The 17,901-nt window shown below is 30.7% G+C and overlaps 6 protein-coding genes across 6 annotated transcripts, besides 2 other annotated features; 4 read left to right on the top strand and 2 right to left on the bottom strand.

The window, feature by feature from the left end:
- Positions 1-910: 910 nt before the first annotated feature.
- TVAGG3_0587940 (exocyst complex component Sec10-like family) lies at positions 911-3,820 on the top strand (the record flags this gene model as incomplete). Its single annotated transcript, XM_001314448.1, has 1 exon — positions 956-3,142. The coding sequence occupies one exon, from the start codon at positions 956-958 to the stop codon at positions 3,140-3,142; it is 2,187 nt and encodes a 728-aa protein (XP_001314469.1).
- Positions 3,821-4,049: 229 nt separating this feature from the next.
- Positions 4,050-4,087: a mobile genetic element.
- A 1,172-nt stretch (positions 4,088-5,259) lies between these two features.
- Positions 5,260-5,296: a mobile genetic element.
- An 829-nt stretch (positions 5,297-6,125) lies between these two features.
- TVAGG3_0587970 (protein geranylgeranylation) lies at positions 6,126-7,014 on the top strand (the record flags this gene model as incomplete). The annotated part of the gene is made up of 1 exon (XM_001314447.1): positions 6,126-6,986. One exon carries the CDS (start codon positions 6,126-6,128, stop codon positions 6,984-6,986), a length of 861 nt encoding a protein of 286 aa, XP_001314468.1.
- Positions 7,015-7,377: 363 nt separating this feature from the next.
- On the bottom strand, positions 7,378-8,404 carry TVAGG3_0587980 (peptidyl-prolyl cis-trans isomerase protein; the record flags this gene model as incomplete). Its single annotated transcript, XM_001314446.1, has 1 exon — positions 7,800-8,399. One exon carries the CDS (start codon positions 8,397-8,399, stop codon positions 7,800-7,802), a length of 600 nt encoding a protein of 199 aa, XP_001314467.1.
- A 517-nt stretch (positions 8,405-8,921) lies between these two features.
- Positions 8,922-10,118, top strand: TVAGG3_0587990 (uncharacterized protein; the record flags this gene model as incomplete). Its single annotated transcript, XM_001314445.1, has 1 exon — positions 8,922-9,917. One exon carries the CDS (start codon positions 8,922-8,924, stop codon positions 9,915-9,917), a length of 996 nt encoding a protein of 331 aa, XP_001314466.1.
- A 90-nt stretch (positions 10,119-10,208) lies between these two features.
- TVAGG3_0588000 (transmembrane protein 151-like protein family) lies at positions 10,209-11,624 on the bottom strand (the record flags this gene model as incomplete). The annotated part of the gene is made up of 1 exon (XM_001314444.1): positions 10,266-11,600. The coding sequence occupies one exon, from the start codon at positions 11,598-11,600 to the stop codon at positions 10,266-10,268; it is 1,335 nt and encodes a 444-aa protein (XP_001314465.1).
- Positions 11,625-12,541: 917 nt separating this feature from the next.
- Positions 12,542-14,766, top strand: TVAGG3_0588010 (ubiquitinyl hydrolase protein; the record flags this gene model as incomplete). The annotated part of the gene is made up of 1 exon (XM_001314443.1): positions 12,542-14,752. The coding sequence occupies one exon, from the start codon at positions 12,542-12,544 to the stop codon at positions 14,750-14,752; it is 2,211 nt and encodes a 736-aa protein (XP_001314464.1).
- Positions 14,767-17,901: the final 3,135 nt, after the last annotated feature.

The raw sequence follows: 17,901 nt of genomic DNA on the forward strand, positions 1-17,901 counted from the left end.
GATAGTCTCGACTTTCATCTTTTAGATCCTCGCTCCTGTTTGAATTTTTTTTTCAAGAAAGCCGATGAAATTCGTTTTGGTGATCGAATGTTTTATACTTTCGATAACGTCGATTTTAAATATGAGTGTTTTCATACGATATCACTCTTATCCAGAGATGGACCTAATGAAGTTCTTCGAAAGTACTATCACCCTCCTTTCAATTTGGGAGATCCTCCAGCCGAAATTATCTTCTCAGAGTTATGGAAACTAATAAAATCACCATTTAAAAAAATCAAACTATTATTTTAAACAAGAAAATAAAGAATGATTAATTTTAATAAACTTTATTTTTCTAAATCAATGCTCCTTTTGTAACTGCCAATGGATTCCATATAAGATTATTCTTAGGATTAATCTTATGATTTTTGTTATATTAATTAAGATATGGCTAAGATTACTTGCAGTGTATTTGAAATGATTATGTTTTAAAGATTTTCTGTCAATGGTTTTTAAGAATTTAAAAAGTGAATCGTAGGTACATATTTTCGTACATATTATCTAATTTATGATGATTTTACGTGATGTCTTAGTTTGTGGATACAAAATAACATATAAATTTTTTAAATCGCAATTTGAGTTGCCATTCCAAAAAATATTTTCAAAAGAAATACTGACAATGCTTTGCTTAGATGTTTAAAACTGAATTGAACTATTTTTGTTGAATAAAAATAAATAGATCAGGCAATGAAGCACCAAAGAGCGCTTTCAAAAATAACCTTAAAGAAATCCATACTTTTCGATAAAATTATTTGATAGGTGTCACTTTTTATTTTTTTATAATTTGAAAATATAAAGAAAATGCATTGTATCATACGACCCCAAAGTTTAGAGAAATTCTGCATAAAAAGTGACATTGATGAAAACTAAAGAAAGTTCTGTTTATTACTTAGACTCTATTACCGCAGGTAAGTACATGAGTGCTGTTAGAGAAAGAGACTCTAAAAAGATACCGGTCACCGAATTTATGATTTCAGATATTGAAAAAAATCTCAAAGCAGACCAAATGGACTTATTAAAGTTACGTGAAAGCAATATTTTAGATTTAAAGCATTATGCAAATGAAGCAACATCAAAAAGAGAAGATTTTGTTGCAAATTTAGCAAAAATTACCAAAAATTTACAAGAAACTAAGGATAGATCTAATGAACTATATGCCTCAACCAATCAAATCTCCGTCGATTTTTCAAAAGTTACAGATCAGCTTGATTTTGCAGCGTCATTAGTTCAAAGAGCCGAAGATATGTCAATTATCATTACCTACATCCAAGAATTCAATAAGCCACTAGAAGATCCTCCCATGGTCAGAGCTCCAAACCAGCCACCTCCTGATCCAAATAATCCTGACAATCCGCCTCAAGAAGTATTAGTTCCTGCCTTTGATCCTCTTGACATTTTACTTAAATCAATTAAATTCCCACCTACTTTGTATCAATGTGCGGAGCTTTGCGCTAAATTATTCAAAATTGTTACTTCTGCTGAAAGAGATTACTTACAGAATGCTCGCATAAATCTGATTCAATACAGAGAGCGTCTTAAAGATCAACTCCTTGAGCAATTCGTTGCAAATAGCAAAATCAATAAATATGAACAAGCAAAATGCGCATCAGCACTAGGATTGCTATCACACGAATACGAGGCTATGGAAGCTTTCATCAAATCTACACCAATCATGACTGATGCCGGCAAAAAGTATCATTTCAAAGAAAAATACTTATTTGAAGACGAAAGCATCCTTCTTGACCACTACAAGGGACTTTGCAGCTTCTTTGTCACTGATTGCAAGAAATCCTGGGACTTAATTGATGTCATTTTCACTGGAAGCCAACAACCAAAGACTGTTTTAGTTACAACAGTATTTAACACGGTCTTTGATGCATTTATATCAAGAGTATTGAATCATTATCTTGAAACTCCTTCAAAACAAAACAGATTTTGTGATATGTTCTACAAATTACATAATGAAACCGATGAAATGCTTAAATCAATTTGGGCCCTTGACGGACAAACGTTTTCCAACCAGAACATCATGGAAAATACCTTCCATAACTTCCAAACAAGTTATGAAACTTTGGAAACTCAAGCTCTGACGAATATCATGCTTGAACAAGTCGTTCCACACCTTAAGAAGCTCAGACAGATCATTGAGAACGCAAAGAAGTGGTTAACTCGTAAAGAAGAAGTATCATATGATATCTTTTCCGAATTTAACCCACAAATGCCGATCACCATCCTCACCAATGGTGCTGCTGCATGGGAAAGATGCGTTGTACTTTGCGATCCGCAGAGAAAACACCAAGTTCTCAAATCATTGATTGATCTTGTCATCCAAGCCAATTTAAGAGAGTATTTGATCACATACTTAGAAGCTTGCAGGATCTGTATGATGAAAGAGAACGATATCAACACAGTTCCAAGGTTTTTGGCAATTACATCTGTTATTAACATGTCAATCCTTACAATTGAAGCCAAATACAGCCAAATCCTTAAACCGCATTTGATGCAGAAACCACAGTACCATGAGATGTTCCTACGCGACAGAGAAAGCTTAATTTCCTCATTAGAAGATGGAATCACGAAAAATCTTCAAATCTGCATCAACATCATCACAGATAGAGTCAAATCCATTGTCGCTACGAAGAACTTCAAGAACTCATTTCTTCAACAGAATGTTGATGGATCTGTTTCTCAATCTTGCAAAGAAATTTGCCAGATACTTACTGGACCAAATTCAGTAATTCAAGAAGCAACAGCATTGTCAGGAGATAACAATATCTCTTTCTGTTCTGTTTTGGCAAAGGAACTCATTGACACAATTTGCAATGCTTTGTTTGAAGTTCGTTATGATTTCCCTGAAGGAACAATGCAATTATCAATGGATTTGAATGAATACAGAAATGCTTTCATCAAATTCAACTTAGATTTCGTCAATATCAAGTTCGAAGACCTTGACATTGCTGCGAAAATAATGTGCACACCAGCAGACAGAATACAAATGGTTAAGAAAGATCTCCAAATGACACCGAAATCAATCGATCTCGCAAAGAAACTGTTGCCTTTGAGAACTGATGCAAAAGATGAAGATTTAGCTAATGCTCTATAATAACTAATCATATAGTGTTGTTTGTTACATTATTAGATATATTTTGTAGCTAATATATTTGCTCGATTTTTTTTTAAATGTCTATTTATTATTAAATATCTCTCAATTTTTTTGAAACATCTAGCTTTATGTTCCAATTTTCTAAGGTAAAATTCTAATAGTATTGGCGAGGAAAACTTCTTCTTACATATGGTGCAAATATTAATGGTATTAAATAGCTCTTCACTTGGTGAAATATCAATATAAAAGATAAATGTGGAGTAACTGCTTTTTATATTGCAGTATGTAAAGAAAAGCGGAAATTCTTATCCTAAATGGGGCAAATGTATAGTGTTTCTAGATAAGATGCTTTTCTTTCGTCTTTTAACTTTTTTGAATATAAATTTCATTAGAAATAAGAATGTTTTTAATGATCCAACAGCATAAACTCGTACACTTGCCTGACAACCGTATGTAGCAGTTCTCTATGGAATACTGTGTCAATATTTCTAGTTTAACCTGATTTCCTAACAATAATTAATTCTAAATTGCAATCATATTAGTCAGAGCCGTGGGTGTCTTGTGTTTGTTGGTGTTTCACCTTTGTAATTACAATAAATAAGGGTTTCGTTTTGCGAAAAAAACGTACAATACGCAATTTCGCTAAAAAAAACATTTAGCTAGCAATTTCGACCTTTGACTCCACTCAAGACGTCACTTTTTTAATTTTGCGGTATCATATTTTTGGAAAATCTTTATGAATATTATATAAAAAGTCTCTTTAATATCTATATTTCATATTTTTATCGATTTTTAAAGTTTTTGCGAAAAGTATTCAATTATTTTTGCTATTTGGTCGGGTAAATGTCAGATTTGCGACATTTTCTGATATGATATTCAGATTCTACGTTGATAATAATGCTTATAGTGTTGTAAACAGAAATTCATCAAAAGTGACACCTCAGAAAAGCTAAAATATTGAATTTTTGGAACTTTTGATAGAGCACGTTTTTAAATATTAATTAAAGTAAATGTATATTTTGTAAAGATTCTTTTTAATAAAAAAATTTTGAAGAAGAACACAAAATCTTCTGAAAAATAATATCACATAAACTCATATTATTTTCTAATATATAACTATTTTATATAAAAATCAAATTCAATGATCTTAAAAGCGAAGGATAAACCTCAAAATTTACGAATATAATGAGTGGGAATATAATGCTTATCTATCATAAAACCATATGAAAATATCAATTTTTGCTTTACGCCTAATTTTTGACGACAATTAGCAAAAAATGTTAAATGTTAACACTCAGTCCATTTGAATATGAAAAATAAAATTGACTTTGATTAAATGTTTTTATTTATCATGCAATTCTTCTTGCGACCAAAGATTTGAATAAAACTTCAAAAATAAGATAGCTTAAAAAATAATATACGGTAGTGTTTACTAATAGATGAATAGTATATAAATTCTATTAAAATGGATTTGATCCAAAAAAATATATAAAATTTGATCATAAATAAAATCGTTTTAAATTACTTCTTCATTTAAATTATAACAATTTTTTTGGTTTTATATTTTTTTGGATCAAATCCATTTTAATAGAATTTATATACTATTCATCTATTAGTAAACACTACCGTATATTATTTTTAAGCTATCTTATTTTTTGAACTTTTATTCAAATCTTTGGTCGCAAGAAGAATTGCATGATAAATAAAAACATTTAATCAAAGTCAATTTTATTTTTCATATTCAAATGGACTGAGTGTTAACATTTAACATTTTTTGCTAATTGTCGTCAAAAATTAGGCGTAAAGCAAAAATTGATATTTTCATATGGTTTTATGATAGATAAGCATTATATTCCCACTCATTATATTCGTAAATTTTGAGGTTTATCCTTCGCTTTTAAGATCATTGAATTTGATTTTTATATAAAATAGTTATATATTAGAAAATAATATGAGTTTATGTGATATTATTTTTCAGAAGATTTCATTCTATATGCCTATGAAAAGTACTCTCAAAACTAACTTTTTCCTAATTATAATTAAATCTAGAATATTGTATTATGCTTAGTATTATTTCATTTTTCTCATTCAATTTAGAATTTACAAATGTCAAAAAATTGAGAGCTGTCACTTTTGATGAATTTCTGTTTATTACAATAGAACCCTCTTGCTATTGTGTCAAAATTGCGAAACCGATAGCAAAAATATCTTGCAATATCAAAATTGAGATATTGAGTGAATTATGCATTATAGAGATTAAAAATCTGATTTGTGAAAACATCTCATCAGTTTCTAGCTAATTCAAAAATCTTTACTATCTTATTCGATTAAAATGAAAAGGGAATAGTTTCATTATGCTTTAAATGACAGCCTTATAATATAATCATAGTTTTCGCTCAATATGCAGCATTTTTTTTCGAAATCTATGGTCAATATCCTAAATACTGATTGCTTTGCATTCATATCTCTTACATTTTCTATACCCACATCACTATTCATTGCTATTCCTATCTTTTTCATTTTTGTTTGTTTCTCATAATTTCTCAAAAAACATGATAACTTGATATTTGTAAATATCATACTTTATAACGTAAATAAGAACTTGACCTATTAAGAAAAGCAGTAATGAAAAGAAAATCTGAAGTTCATAAAAATTACAAGTTTCTGATGACAATTAGCTTAATTAAACCAGGTACAAGATTATATAATTGTATTTTCTATCCAATTATCCATATAATATCTTATCCAGAAAAAATAACTTGATCAATACCAAATGATTTTTTAACTAGTAAATAAAGTATTTTCTTTACACACACATTGTATATCATAGTTTTTTTTTTGGTTTCGCAAAACATCCAAAAACAAATATGCTATAAAAGTGACAATTTTAGCAAAACGAAACCCTTACAATAAATGGGCATGCATTAAGAATATCGATATTCTTTTCTAATGTGGGATTTTTTTGTTCAAAAAAGTGACAAAGATGCACGGAAGGAAGAAGGTTCCTCTTGATGAAGCAAAGAAGCTTGAGCAAAAGAAGGCCATTGCTTATATTCGTGAGGAGTATGAAAAGGTCATGGACGCACAAGCTCATCCAGAAAAAATCAACGAAGTGGTAGAATCAAAAACACCTATTTTAACGCGCTTAGATGATTTCGCCACTTGCTGGAATATGAGAAAGAAATACTTCAAAGAACATGCAACAAAAGAACAGTTAGATATTGAGCTCGAAATTTCTGAAAATGTTATCAGATCAAATCCAAAATCATATTGGGCCTTCCATCATAGACGCTGGTGCTTTGAATACATGAATATTACCGAACTCGATCACGAAATTCAACTCTGCACCCTTCTTCTTAATGCTGATTTCAGAAACTTCCATGCATGGCGTCATAGACGTTGGGCTGTCAAGAGAATGGGCAACAAGTACGAGGAGGAGTTGCAGAACTCATACGACTTCATCCAAAAGGATTTCAGCAATTATAGTGCTTGGCATTACCGTTCTCAGCTTCCTAACCTTACTGATTTCAAAGCAGAGCTCGATATTGTTCAGACATGCATTTACATGGATGCCAATGACCAGAGCGCCTGGATTTACCTCCGTTGGCTACTTAATCACGAAGAAATTTACAACGATGCAGAAACTCTTGAACAGCTCGAATCTAGCATCGAGGAGCTCCAGGAGATGGAACCAAATGCAAAATACGTTTTATTGGCTCAAATTTGGGTTCTCCAGAAAATGAAAGAAGTTGATCAAGAAAAGATCGCTAAAATTACAGACAAGCTTGTTCAGCTTGATCCAATTAGAGCTCCATATTATCGTGAAATTACACATACAAACTAATTTAATAAAATCTTAAATACTCTCCTGATTTAATACAAAAAATGTATATTCAATCATTCAATTTTTTTGAATGCCATTTTATATATATATTAAATTACAATACTAAAGCAATTTGACTGAATTGAAATTTCATTTTCAATTTTTGAGGTATATTACATATATAAATGCATTTATTTGTATATGAAATAGCAGGGCATATTGAATGATTGATTGGAAATGAAAGCTTTCGAATCGGGAATCTTATATTTAATCATTCGGATGTAATCTTATATGACAGCAACTATTTTGATCCAAACATAGAAACGGTCATCTTAAGAAGGAAATGTAACAATCAATTTAAATCAATTGTCAATAAAGATATTATACGATTCACCTGTGAGGAACAATACTTACACACTTGGTTTGAAACCACATTTGGTAAGAGTGGCAACAATTCTTGATATAAAAACAAAAAAATCTAATTTACCAAATGTAATGATCAATAGGGTCATTTCTTACTATATAACTATATCTATACTATATTGTTTATGACACATAACAAATGAAAAGTATATTAATAAAAAAATAGCATTATTTTGCTGAAAATGCATAGTACTGGAATATATTCGTGCAACAATCAAACTATTGCTAATTGAAACGTAAGACGTGATAGTTTTTGCACTTGAAAACCGGTTAAACGGACTTTAAAGTGGAATAACGAATTACCAGTGGATAATTACAGGAATAAGCACGAGTCAGCCCTTTATGGATCAAATTGAGCTATGTTTTACTATTTAATCAATTGGTAGGTAAAAGAATACAACTTGCTAAAATTTAGTAGCGGTCCCTGCGGTCATCGTCATAGTCGCGACGGCGGCGTTCTCTGCGGTCATCATCGTAATCGCGGCGGCGGTCTCTGCGATCATAATCGTCGTAATCATGATGGCGGCGTTCTCTGCGATCGTAATCATCATATTCATGGCGACGGCTTCTGCGGTCATCGTGACGGCGATCTCTGCGGTCGTAATCATCATAGCGGCGGCGGTCTCTACGTCCTTCATTGCGGCGATCTCCACGACGAGGCTTATCACTGAGGCCATTTGAGATCTCAATTTTAAGTGTACGTCCTTCGAACTCCTTCTCATTCATCTCTTTGATAGCTTTATCAGCATCTTCCTTTGTTGAGAATTCAACGAAGCCAAAACTTTTTGACTTACCAGTCCTTGTCCTGCGTGGAATTCTGCATGTTACGACATTGCCAAATTCTGCGAATTTGGCCTTGAGAGACTCTTCTGTTGTATCAAAAGAAAGATTGCCAACATGAATTGTAACAGTGCTACTCTTGGATTCTGAATCATTTTTCTCTTCTTTTGATACTTCTTCGTCATCGGAACGACGATCGTATTCCTTACTATTATCCTCACTTCCGGACATTATAAAAGTTTGTTTTTTCAAGAGTTTACAAACGATAAAAACCGAATTTATTCAATCTTACATCAACCAATAAGACAAACTTATCCATTGAATGTTATCCAAAATTATCGAAAAATTTATGATTTCACTTTTCATCAACCATCCATTTCTGAAATCAAAATTCAAGCATTGCAATCTAAAATGTAGTCAGTAGAGTTGCTAATTTAGAAGATCTTATAGGAAGATCTTCCAAATTTGAAGTTTTGCATTATTGATTATTTAGCAGCCATAGGGCCATTAACAGAGAGACATATATCATCAAACAAGCGTTACTTGGCAATATTAAAAATTTCAGCCGGTCACTTATGAGATGGAAAAACTCCTCTTCATTATGCAGCGATCATGAGATTGAAAAGTTAACAGTTTATTTCTGCTTTAAACAACAAAATATGTTCATGGGATGTCTTTTATTAATCCGGCAGATCAAAGAACGTTGGCTTTGTAAAATTTCTTTATTTTCTTTTTTTCTGAGTTTTTTTTATTATGAAATTTGGAAGACATAGGTCATCTCATTTTAATCCAATACTTATTCTTCCAATTTTCAGTATTGCTCTTCTAGCTTACACCATTTTCAGAATTTCGTTTAACTACGTTCAAGAAAATCGACAATCCTTAAATCTTCTTTGCATGGATAACCCGATTAAGAGCAAACTGAGTTCAAAAACAGATATAGTATTTATGCACTTTAAAAGTATTACGCCATTTAATATAATCGCAATCAAATCACTTAAATCAACTGGTTGTCAAGCATCAATTGTAGTTTTTCTTAATCCTGCAAATGTTAAACACAATTCAGATTACAATGAAATGCGTAAATTCGATGTAGAAATAGTTGAAGATATTAATTATTCATATCCAATAGAAAATCACGAAAAAATATATCTAGAAAAGCATCCTCATACAACAAGAGTTCTTCACGTATCTGATACAACGATATTTTTCCAAAAAGATCCTTTTTCGGATATTCCTTCAGATAAAATATCATTTGTAGTAGAACCAAGATCAATTAAAAGTGTCCAAGATGAATACTATACCCTACAATCATGTTTTGGCGAATTAACTAAACCAATTAAAGATAATTTTATGATTTCAAATTCTCTATTCTTCGGCAATGCTGCACAGTATTTAGATGTTTTAAATATTACATTAAGTAGTATAGAACGCTTAAATTGTCATACAGAAAATAATTTTAAATTCCATCTCAATTATTTACTCTGGACAGAAGCTTTTAAGGTGAAAAACATCAATTACACATTTATCGGATGCGAAGGCGGCTTTACAAATATTCATTGGTGTCTAACCGATCAAAAAGTTGATATTAATGACAAAGGACAAGTTCTGACTTCATCAGGATTCGTTCCTTCAGGTGTTCAACAGTTTAATGAAATCAGACTTCTTTCGGATTATTTATTTGCGGCATGTAAGATTCAAAAGCCAGGAAAGAAGCATAAAAAGCAACCAAAAGTTGAACAAAAATAAATTATTCTATAGAGCTTTAGTGTTTTCAAATTATATTTTGTTTTGTATTTTATTAATAAAGTTATTTGCTTTTAAAATCGATACCATGACTCAACATTTCATATTTATCAAGTAATTTGTGAATTAAATGCAAATATTCATTTAAAAAAAAAATTAAATATTAAAAATTTCTAAGTTCAAATCTGTTCAACGATGTTTTCTAATTCAAATAGAATCAAATACACTTATCTTGAATGATTTATATTCTTTTTAATATATAAGAATTATTTAGAACATTATTTGTTTTGTAATGAGAATGTGTAGTCGTGTATATCTATTAATATTTTACGTCAAATTTACTAAACAAGATCATGTATTTACATCCTTTAATGAGATTTCGTTTTCATCCTTTAATGAGATTTCGTTTTCATCCTTTAATGAGATTTCGTTTTCATCCTTTAATGAGATTTCGTTTTCATCCTTTAATGGCATTTCGTTTTCATCCTTTAATGACATTTCATTTTCATCCTTTAATGCCTTTTCATCTTCATTCTTTTCAGAAAGCATGGAAACTGATACAACATTACCAGGTGGAGCAACATATAATTGTTGCGATGCACTTTGCTGAGGAGCAAGAGCAACAGGTTGATTTTGATATGGTGATGTGAATGGTACATCTTTCAGCCAAGATTTATCCATACTTGGTGTTTCATATGACATGATTAGTGGTGAATTTAATGCAGTCATCTCATTTTCTATTCTAAATGTGGATTCTGCAGCAACCACATCATCCTGACCATATCTACAGCGATATTTTAATCCATGGCTTGACATTCGTTTAATAAGTCTAAGACGCATTCTCTCACCAGATGATGCCCAACGTGATTCATAAGCTAATTGGTACCCGATCATGGTGAAAAAGATCCAAAGAAAGCGACCAATGCAACTTTGATAGAATTTAGTTTCGCAAGGTTCTTCATGACAAATATATCCGGTGATGCTATGCTTGAGATTCGGTGTTTGCATTTTTCGACTGGTATAAACATCAGTATCGTGCATTTTTGCTATATCGTACATCGTTTTTTCAAATGCATCAAGTGATCTTTTACATGACTCATCTAAATCATATTTCACTGTACAAACAGCATGAACAACATCTGTCTCTTTAATACGGATTGAATTTGAATCTTCTTGCCAAGACTCATAATGAAATGCTTGAGTATCTCGCCATGTAACTACAGTAACTGTATAAGTTCTAGTCTCTGTGTGAGTAGATCCATCAGAATCAGTGACTGTCTCAAATTCTGTTCTGGTTTCATCATGTGATGCTGTTGCAGTAACAGTTATCTCAGGAGGAATTGCACGATTTCCACTCATCTGTTGAATAAAATCCTGACGTGAAAGCTTTTTGTTAAAAATCTCTCCAACAGCAAAATGCCAACCATCGAACCATGTTTTGCAATAACAATAATCAAATGGAAAAATTAAGAAGAAAACTCCTACTCCAAGGCATGTATAAGATGTAATTTGAAGAATTTCATCTCCAGTAACAAGAGATGTAAGGAATCCAAATCCAACGTTTAAAATTAAACAATTTAGAAAAACAAATGGCGAAGGTGGCGCCTTTTTGCGGCAGAGTGGAACCATTTCTGCTATAATATTCGGAATCATAAGGGCACCTGCAACATAGAAAGGCCAATTCATTTCTCTACAGATCGGAAAATGAAATGCTTGAATTTTTTTATTTGTCATAAACATTGAGATTTATTGAAATTTTCAGATCTGCAATTCAAATTTTTTATCGTTTTTATAAAGACCCTCCAATTACGGTTAGATTCGTACTATCCTTTAATTTGTGTTTTGTGAAGTGTGATTTTTCGGTTTTTTTGAATACAACATCGTTGGGATCTGGTATTAATATGTGTATTATGGTCACGTAACATAACTACGTGATTATGTGAATAAGAATGGGAGCTATTATATGCGAAAATGGAAGAAATAATGTTATTTTAGAATTTAATTTGAAAAAAAAAATATAATATGCATTTCATTTGCATTACACTGCTATTTTTTCAAAGGTAAAATATTTGATAGATGAATGATAAAATCATGATTTGATATTTAGATTTTATTATTTTATTAAATCTATCCAACAAATAATAATACAAACTTACAAATAAGAAACTAGTATCTGGCTCATTAAGCTTTGTGGGTGAAGTGCATTGATGAGGATTTTGCACTAATATGTTGAATTGCATTCATTTCCTTCGTTTGAAAGAACCTTTGTCTTAAGTTTAATTGATTCTTTAGCTATCTGCGATACATAGAGGATGAATGTTGATATTTTAAAATATTCGATGCGGAATGTTTGATTTCTTCAGTCAATCTTCTTCAAACATAAATAGCAAAGTCAAATATCCTAGTATAGCTGTATAGAAAGTAATCTTTGCTCGGAAAATTTTCATTCAAATGAAAAACAGTTTTTGTTACCTCTGGAGAAGGTTTCTCAGCACCTTCCCACCAAATATGGCCGATTTATTCGATGATTTTTGAAACATCTTCTTATAATTCATATTTTGGAAGGAAAATTCCTGAAAAAAAAATTATGACGGCAATTTTTTAAAAAAAAATTTGACTCATTATAGATGGAAAACTGGGATATAAAAGAAATCTATAGAGAATTTCGTCATCTCTATGAAACTGCACAACCAAAAGTAGATGAGCCATGGTATGCAATTGATGGCAAATGGATTGCGAAATTTAATTTAGCAGCAAAACGAAATAAAAACGATTTCAAGCAACCCATATCAAATACACGTTTATTAAAGAGCAAATATATCCATAGAAATTTACTCATGCCTTCAGATTTTATGGTAATTCCTGAATCAGCTTGGAAGTATTTAGATTCCAAGTTTACTGCTGGTCCAGAATACAAAATACCAGTCTTTTTAAATCCTAAAACGCAAATTGCGGAGCTTCTTGTCTATTTACCTCAAATATCAGTTACATATAAAGGAGAAACAAAGGTTTTACACTTTAATTACTATCTCACATATTATGATTTGCTCAAAGAAGCATGCTCGCAGTTTAATTTACCAATAAACGATTGCGAATTACTTAAAGAAGATGTAAAGTCTGGTTCTGGCCAAGTTACATTAAATAACATCATTGCAGTTGACGACAAATCAATATCTCAATCATATCACATAAATTACAAAGGAAAAGATCAACCTTCAGCTCTTGAAAATAATAAATTTAAGTTTTCGAAACTTTTTTCACGAATTCCCTCAAATCGTCAAGGCCTTGTTGGTTTTGTCAACAGAGCTAATATCTGTTTCTTCAATTCCATCATGCAATGCTTAGTTCATACAACTCCTTTAGTTTCTTACGTTTTAAGTGAAAATTTCAAGAAAGATTTGAACGGAAAACCAGATAAAGTCAAAGAAGCCGATCTATTCCGCGATTACATGAACCAAATATGGTCTTCTCGTTCATCAAAAATGGATTTATATGATCTTAGCCTTAAATTCCAAATTTCGACCATAGAATTCCGCCAAGAAGATTCCCATGAGCTTCTTCAGAAGGTATTCGAAGACCTGATCGAAGCAACAAACACAGGAACAAGAAAAACAATCGCAATTTCTGAATCATCCGACCAATCATCGGAAAAGTCAACAGCTGACAAGTTTATTAATGAATTCCGTATAGCAAACAAGACACCAATCGCAGATATGGTCTATCATTTCACTAAGAATGAATATATCTGTTCAAATTGTCATAAAAGTGACATCAAATTTGAAAACGGTTGGGTTTTATTTGCACCTATTCCTGAATCGACAATCAACCTTACCATTGTACCAGCAGGCACCTTTTCTACTCCTATAAAGATATCAGTACCTGTTCCTCAGAATCCTTCTTATAATTCTTACGTTTTCAGTGTCAAAACCGTTGTTCAAACCTCCTATAAATTGGTTTTTTCATTGAATGGAAAATTCGTCATTCCCACGAAAAACGCCAATTATATTGTTTACGAGATCCCCGACACAGAAGATGCTTTAACATTGTTGAACATCGAAGTTGCAGATGGCCACCAATTTGTTCCAATGGTTTCGAGAACTAGTTTTAATTATGACATGCTTTTGGCCAAATTGTGGTCGGACAAACCACAACCTCCTAACAAAGAAATCGAAGAAAACATGACATTCAATCCAAAGAGGTTGTTTGATTCAAAGAGATATGAACTGATCATACCGAATGATTATACTTTGAATCAGGATTATTATCAGATGGGATTGAAACTCACAAATGAACCTATTGTTGCAATTTTGAATCAAACAGAAATTTACGGTGAGAAAGGTTTCACGTGGAATAAACTCACAGAGATAACTGATGCAGGAAACGTATACAAGGATTTGTCTGTCGATGATTGCTTGAAAGAAATGTTGTCTGATACAGTTGTTGAAGACAAAAAATGTCCGTTTTGTGGCAACAAATGTAAAGCAACACTTCGATCTTCTCTTTACAAGACACCGGAGATTCTCATCATTGTCTTGAAGAGATTCTCAAGTGTATCTGGTATTCTCACTAAGATTGACAATAAAGTCGATGTTCCTTTGGAATTAACAATTGGTGGACAGGAATGGTGCAAAGACATGGAACAAGAGAAATATAATTTGTACGCTGTTTCTAATCATTTGTCTAGTGTTGCAACATTTGGTCACTACACGGCTGTTGTTAAACACAGCCAAACTGGCCAATGGTACATCGCTAACGATGAGAATATTTCTGTTTACGATTCAATCAATGAGAATATGATCAACAAATCCTATGTTCTGTTTTATCAAAAATCAAAATAAAAATAATATTTTTATATAAATTAACTATGTATTTGTAATTTTTGAATGAGATAAGAAGATAATGATGATAATCTTTTTAATTATTTATGTGGTGATGCTAATTGTTTGCTAAATTAGAACATCCTGGTATCAAAGCAATATACAAATCATAATAAATAGAAAAGAATATGTATTTTTTACGATGAATTATCACATTTTGACGAGTATATTCTAATGTTTAGCTTCATAAATACTGATTCATACAATTTCATTTGGAATCCCAATGGAAATTATAATTAGATAAAATCAATTTGAATATCATTTCTTAAAAATATTTGAATTTTTTCAATTAATAATGGATTAATCTATATCAAAATCAAGGGTTATTTTTGAGGCTATGTATATATGATATTTCAAAAAAATAATTTGATTGTGAAATTATTAAAAATTTGAGTAATCGTGATTGCCTTCTTTAATATTGCATAGTTTATAGTAGAACTAAAAACAGCTAGAGAGAATTGAAGAACGTTAAATGATTGATAATTAACAAGAAAATAAACGTTGGAATCTGTCCTTCGATCGGGATTATTCTTCACAAAAGTATTGAAATTATTTTGAGAATAATTCAATTGGCTGAAGAAAATTTTTTTCATTTGGAATGAAGAACGCAAAAGTTCTTATCATTAATGCAGGAATCAATCATCCTCCTTCTGGTGGTAAACTTAATACATCACTTGCAAATGAAGCACAGAGTTATCTTATTTCGAAAAATCATGAAGTAAAGTTAACTAATTTGGCGGAAGAATATGATCCAGAAAAAGAATATTTGAATATTGTATGGGCTGATGTTGTTATTATTCAGTAGGGTTGTTAGATTCCCGACGATAGGTGTCTTGGAAGATTTGCCTGGTGTCATCATAGTGTCTTTAAGGATACCCTTACGTGTCAGATTTTTTGCGCATACGAAGAAGTCATGCTAGACATGAGCTATAAACCTGAAATTTTAGCAACATATTTAAAACTTTTTAAACTACAATACACTTTAATATTCAAGAACAAAAATATTCTTTTTAGAAATTACATAATTATTTTATGTGAAATCTATATAAAAACATATTTTGCGAGCGTAACTTTTTTCTTTATAAGCACCTTATATGACTGATAAACTGTGAAGGCACATAATTGTTAATTCATAGAGTTGATATGTTTCCAAAATTGAGAGGAAATTTGAAAATTGAATACCCTTTCAATTCAATTTTCAAAAGATATCAGCTCCTTCAATAATTGAAGGACGATTTTGATCATTTGCTCTTAAAACAAGTATGCCATGGAGAAAAAAGTTACGCTCGCAAATCTGAAATATAACTATCATATAAAAAATTTAAATTTCTAATTTTTTACTCTATAGATATTATTGGCCACTTGTGTAATGCATAAAAGTTTATGTCATATGCATACATTTGGAAGTATGGGAGACGAGGGAAATTACTTCTATGAGGCACTAGGATTTTTAAAAATTTCTCTATCGGACTCACCATTCAATTTCTCGAAAATTAAAAAAAAATCAATAATAGCTAAAATGTATTATGCATAACAAATTTTAATGTTACACGGTATTTTTTGAACTTCATGACATGAATTTTTTTAATTATTTTTTTTTGGATTTTCTATGATTTATGCGATAGGCTGGAACAACATTGTAAGTGCAATGATATCATTTATAGAGAAATCTAAAACTTCAGCATTCAGAACTCGCAACCACAAAAATATTCATTTGCTAAGTAAGTAAAGTTGATTAAGTTCGACACTTAGCTTTTATACGTAAAACCAAGTGTGTATTGTTATTTCTTGTTAAATTATTGAGAAAAAAATAAATTGTAAGAGAAACGATACTGATTATTGAAATAATATTGAGGGTAGCTGCAGATTTCTTCATTAACATGCCGGAAATTTGTTAATCTTGGTTTTCTATCATAAAATCTGTCGAAGAATCTAAAAACGGAGATATGAAATAGAGATCATGTAAATCTAGAGTATCCTGTCAGAAAAATAGACTAAGCATGTAACCCTTTTTTGGTCATAAACACTTTTTACCACTTAGTCATACAGATGATCATTAAATTTAAACGAGCACTTTTTGTCAGAATTTATTCTTTTACAAAGACAGAAGATTTTAGTATTATTTAATATTAGTGCTGTAGCAAAATTCAAAAAACGGTGAAAATTCAGTGAATTTGTGAATTCACATTTTTTTTTCGACATTTTTCTTGATATATCCATGCACATTAAGAACACAGCTTTGATACGCTTAAAAAAGCATATTTCATATGAAATTGTTAAAGAAAATAAACAATTTATATAAAAATTGCACTTATGGGCAGTTTAGATATATAATTTATATATAACATATATACAAATCCATAGACAAAGTGCAATAACTACAATGTTGTAGAAAATTACAGCAGAAATACTGACTTTTTGAAGGATAATAAGAATTCTTCTAAATGTTGTATTTTTATAATTTGATTGATTTTTTTTACTATTTCATTAATCTTTTATGAATAATAATTATTTTTAATATATGTGCTATTAAAATTTCAAATTTTGACTAATATATCTAAGTTATCTGAACGAAACATTTAGAAAATATCATACTTACATTGAAATAGCAAGTAGAGCATATTAATAGCAAGTTTCTTGGCTTTATATCTATCATCTATTGTTGTTTGATCAAACAAAATTCACTCTATTATATGGTGTCAATTAATTAAAACAATTTTTAATAGTTATTTATTTAGTGCGAATAAGTGCAAACTCATAAATGAATAACTTAATAGTAGAAATGAATTATCTGATATAAATCTCACATTTTGTCCATCAGAAATACTTTAATTGCATACGCATAACTATTAGTAATACGTCTGGAGTGTCAATTAATAACAATCCCACAACAAGTAAAATTCAGATTTTTATTAAACTTATTTTTTCCTAAAAGTTTTCTCAAATTACTATATATACATATGTGGATAAAATAATAGTAATATTGTAAAAAATTAGATAATTTTTTTTATTTGAGAACCTCTCAAAAGTTCATTCAATTTATCAATTGTTTCAGTTTGATGTATATTCATTTCTGGAGCCTAAAACTTTAGCAATCATGACAATATCAT

The sequence above is a fragment of the Trichomonas vaginalis genome, chromosome II (assembly GCF_026262505.1).
Source record: "Trichomonas vaginalis G3 chromosome II, whole genome shotgun sequence".
Taxonomy (NCBI): Eukaryota; Parabasalia; order Trichomonadida; family Trichomonadidae; genus Trichomonas; species Trichomonas vaginalis.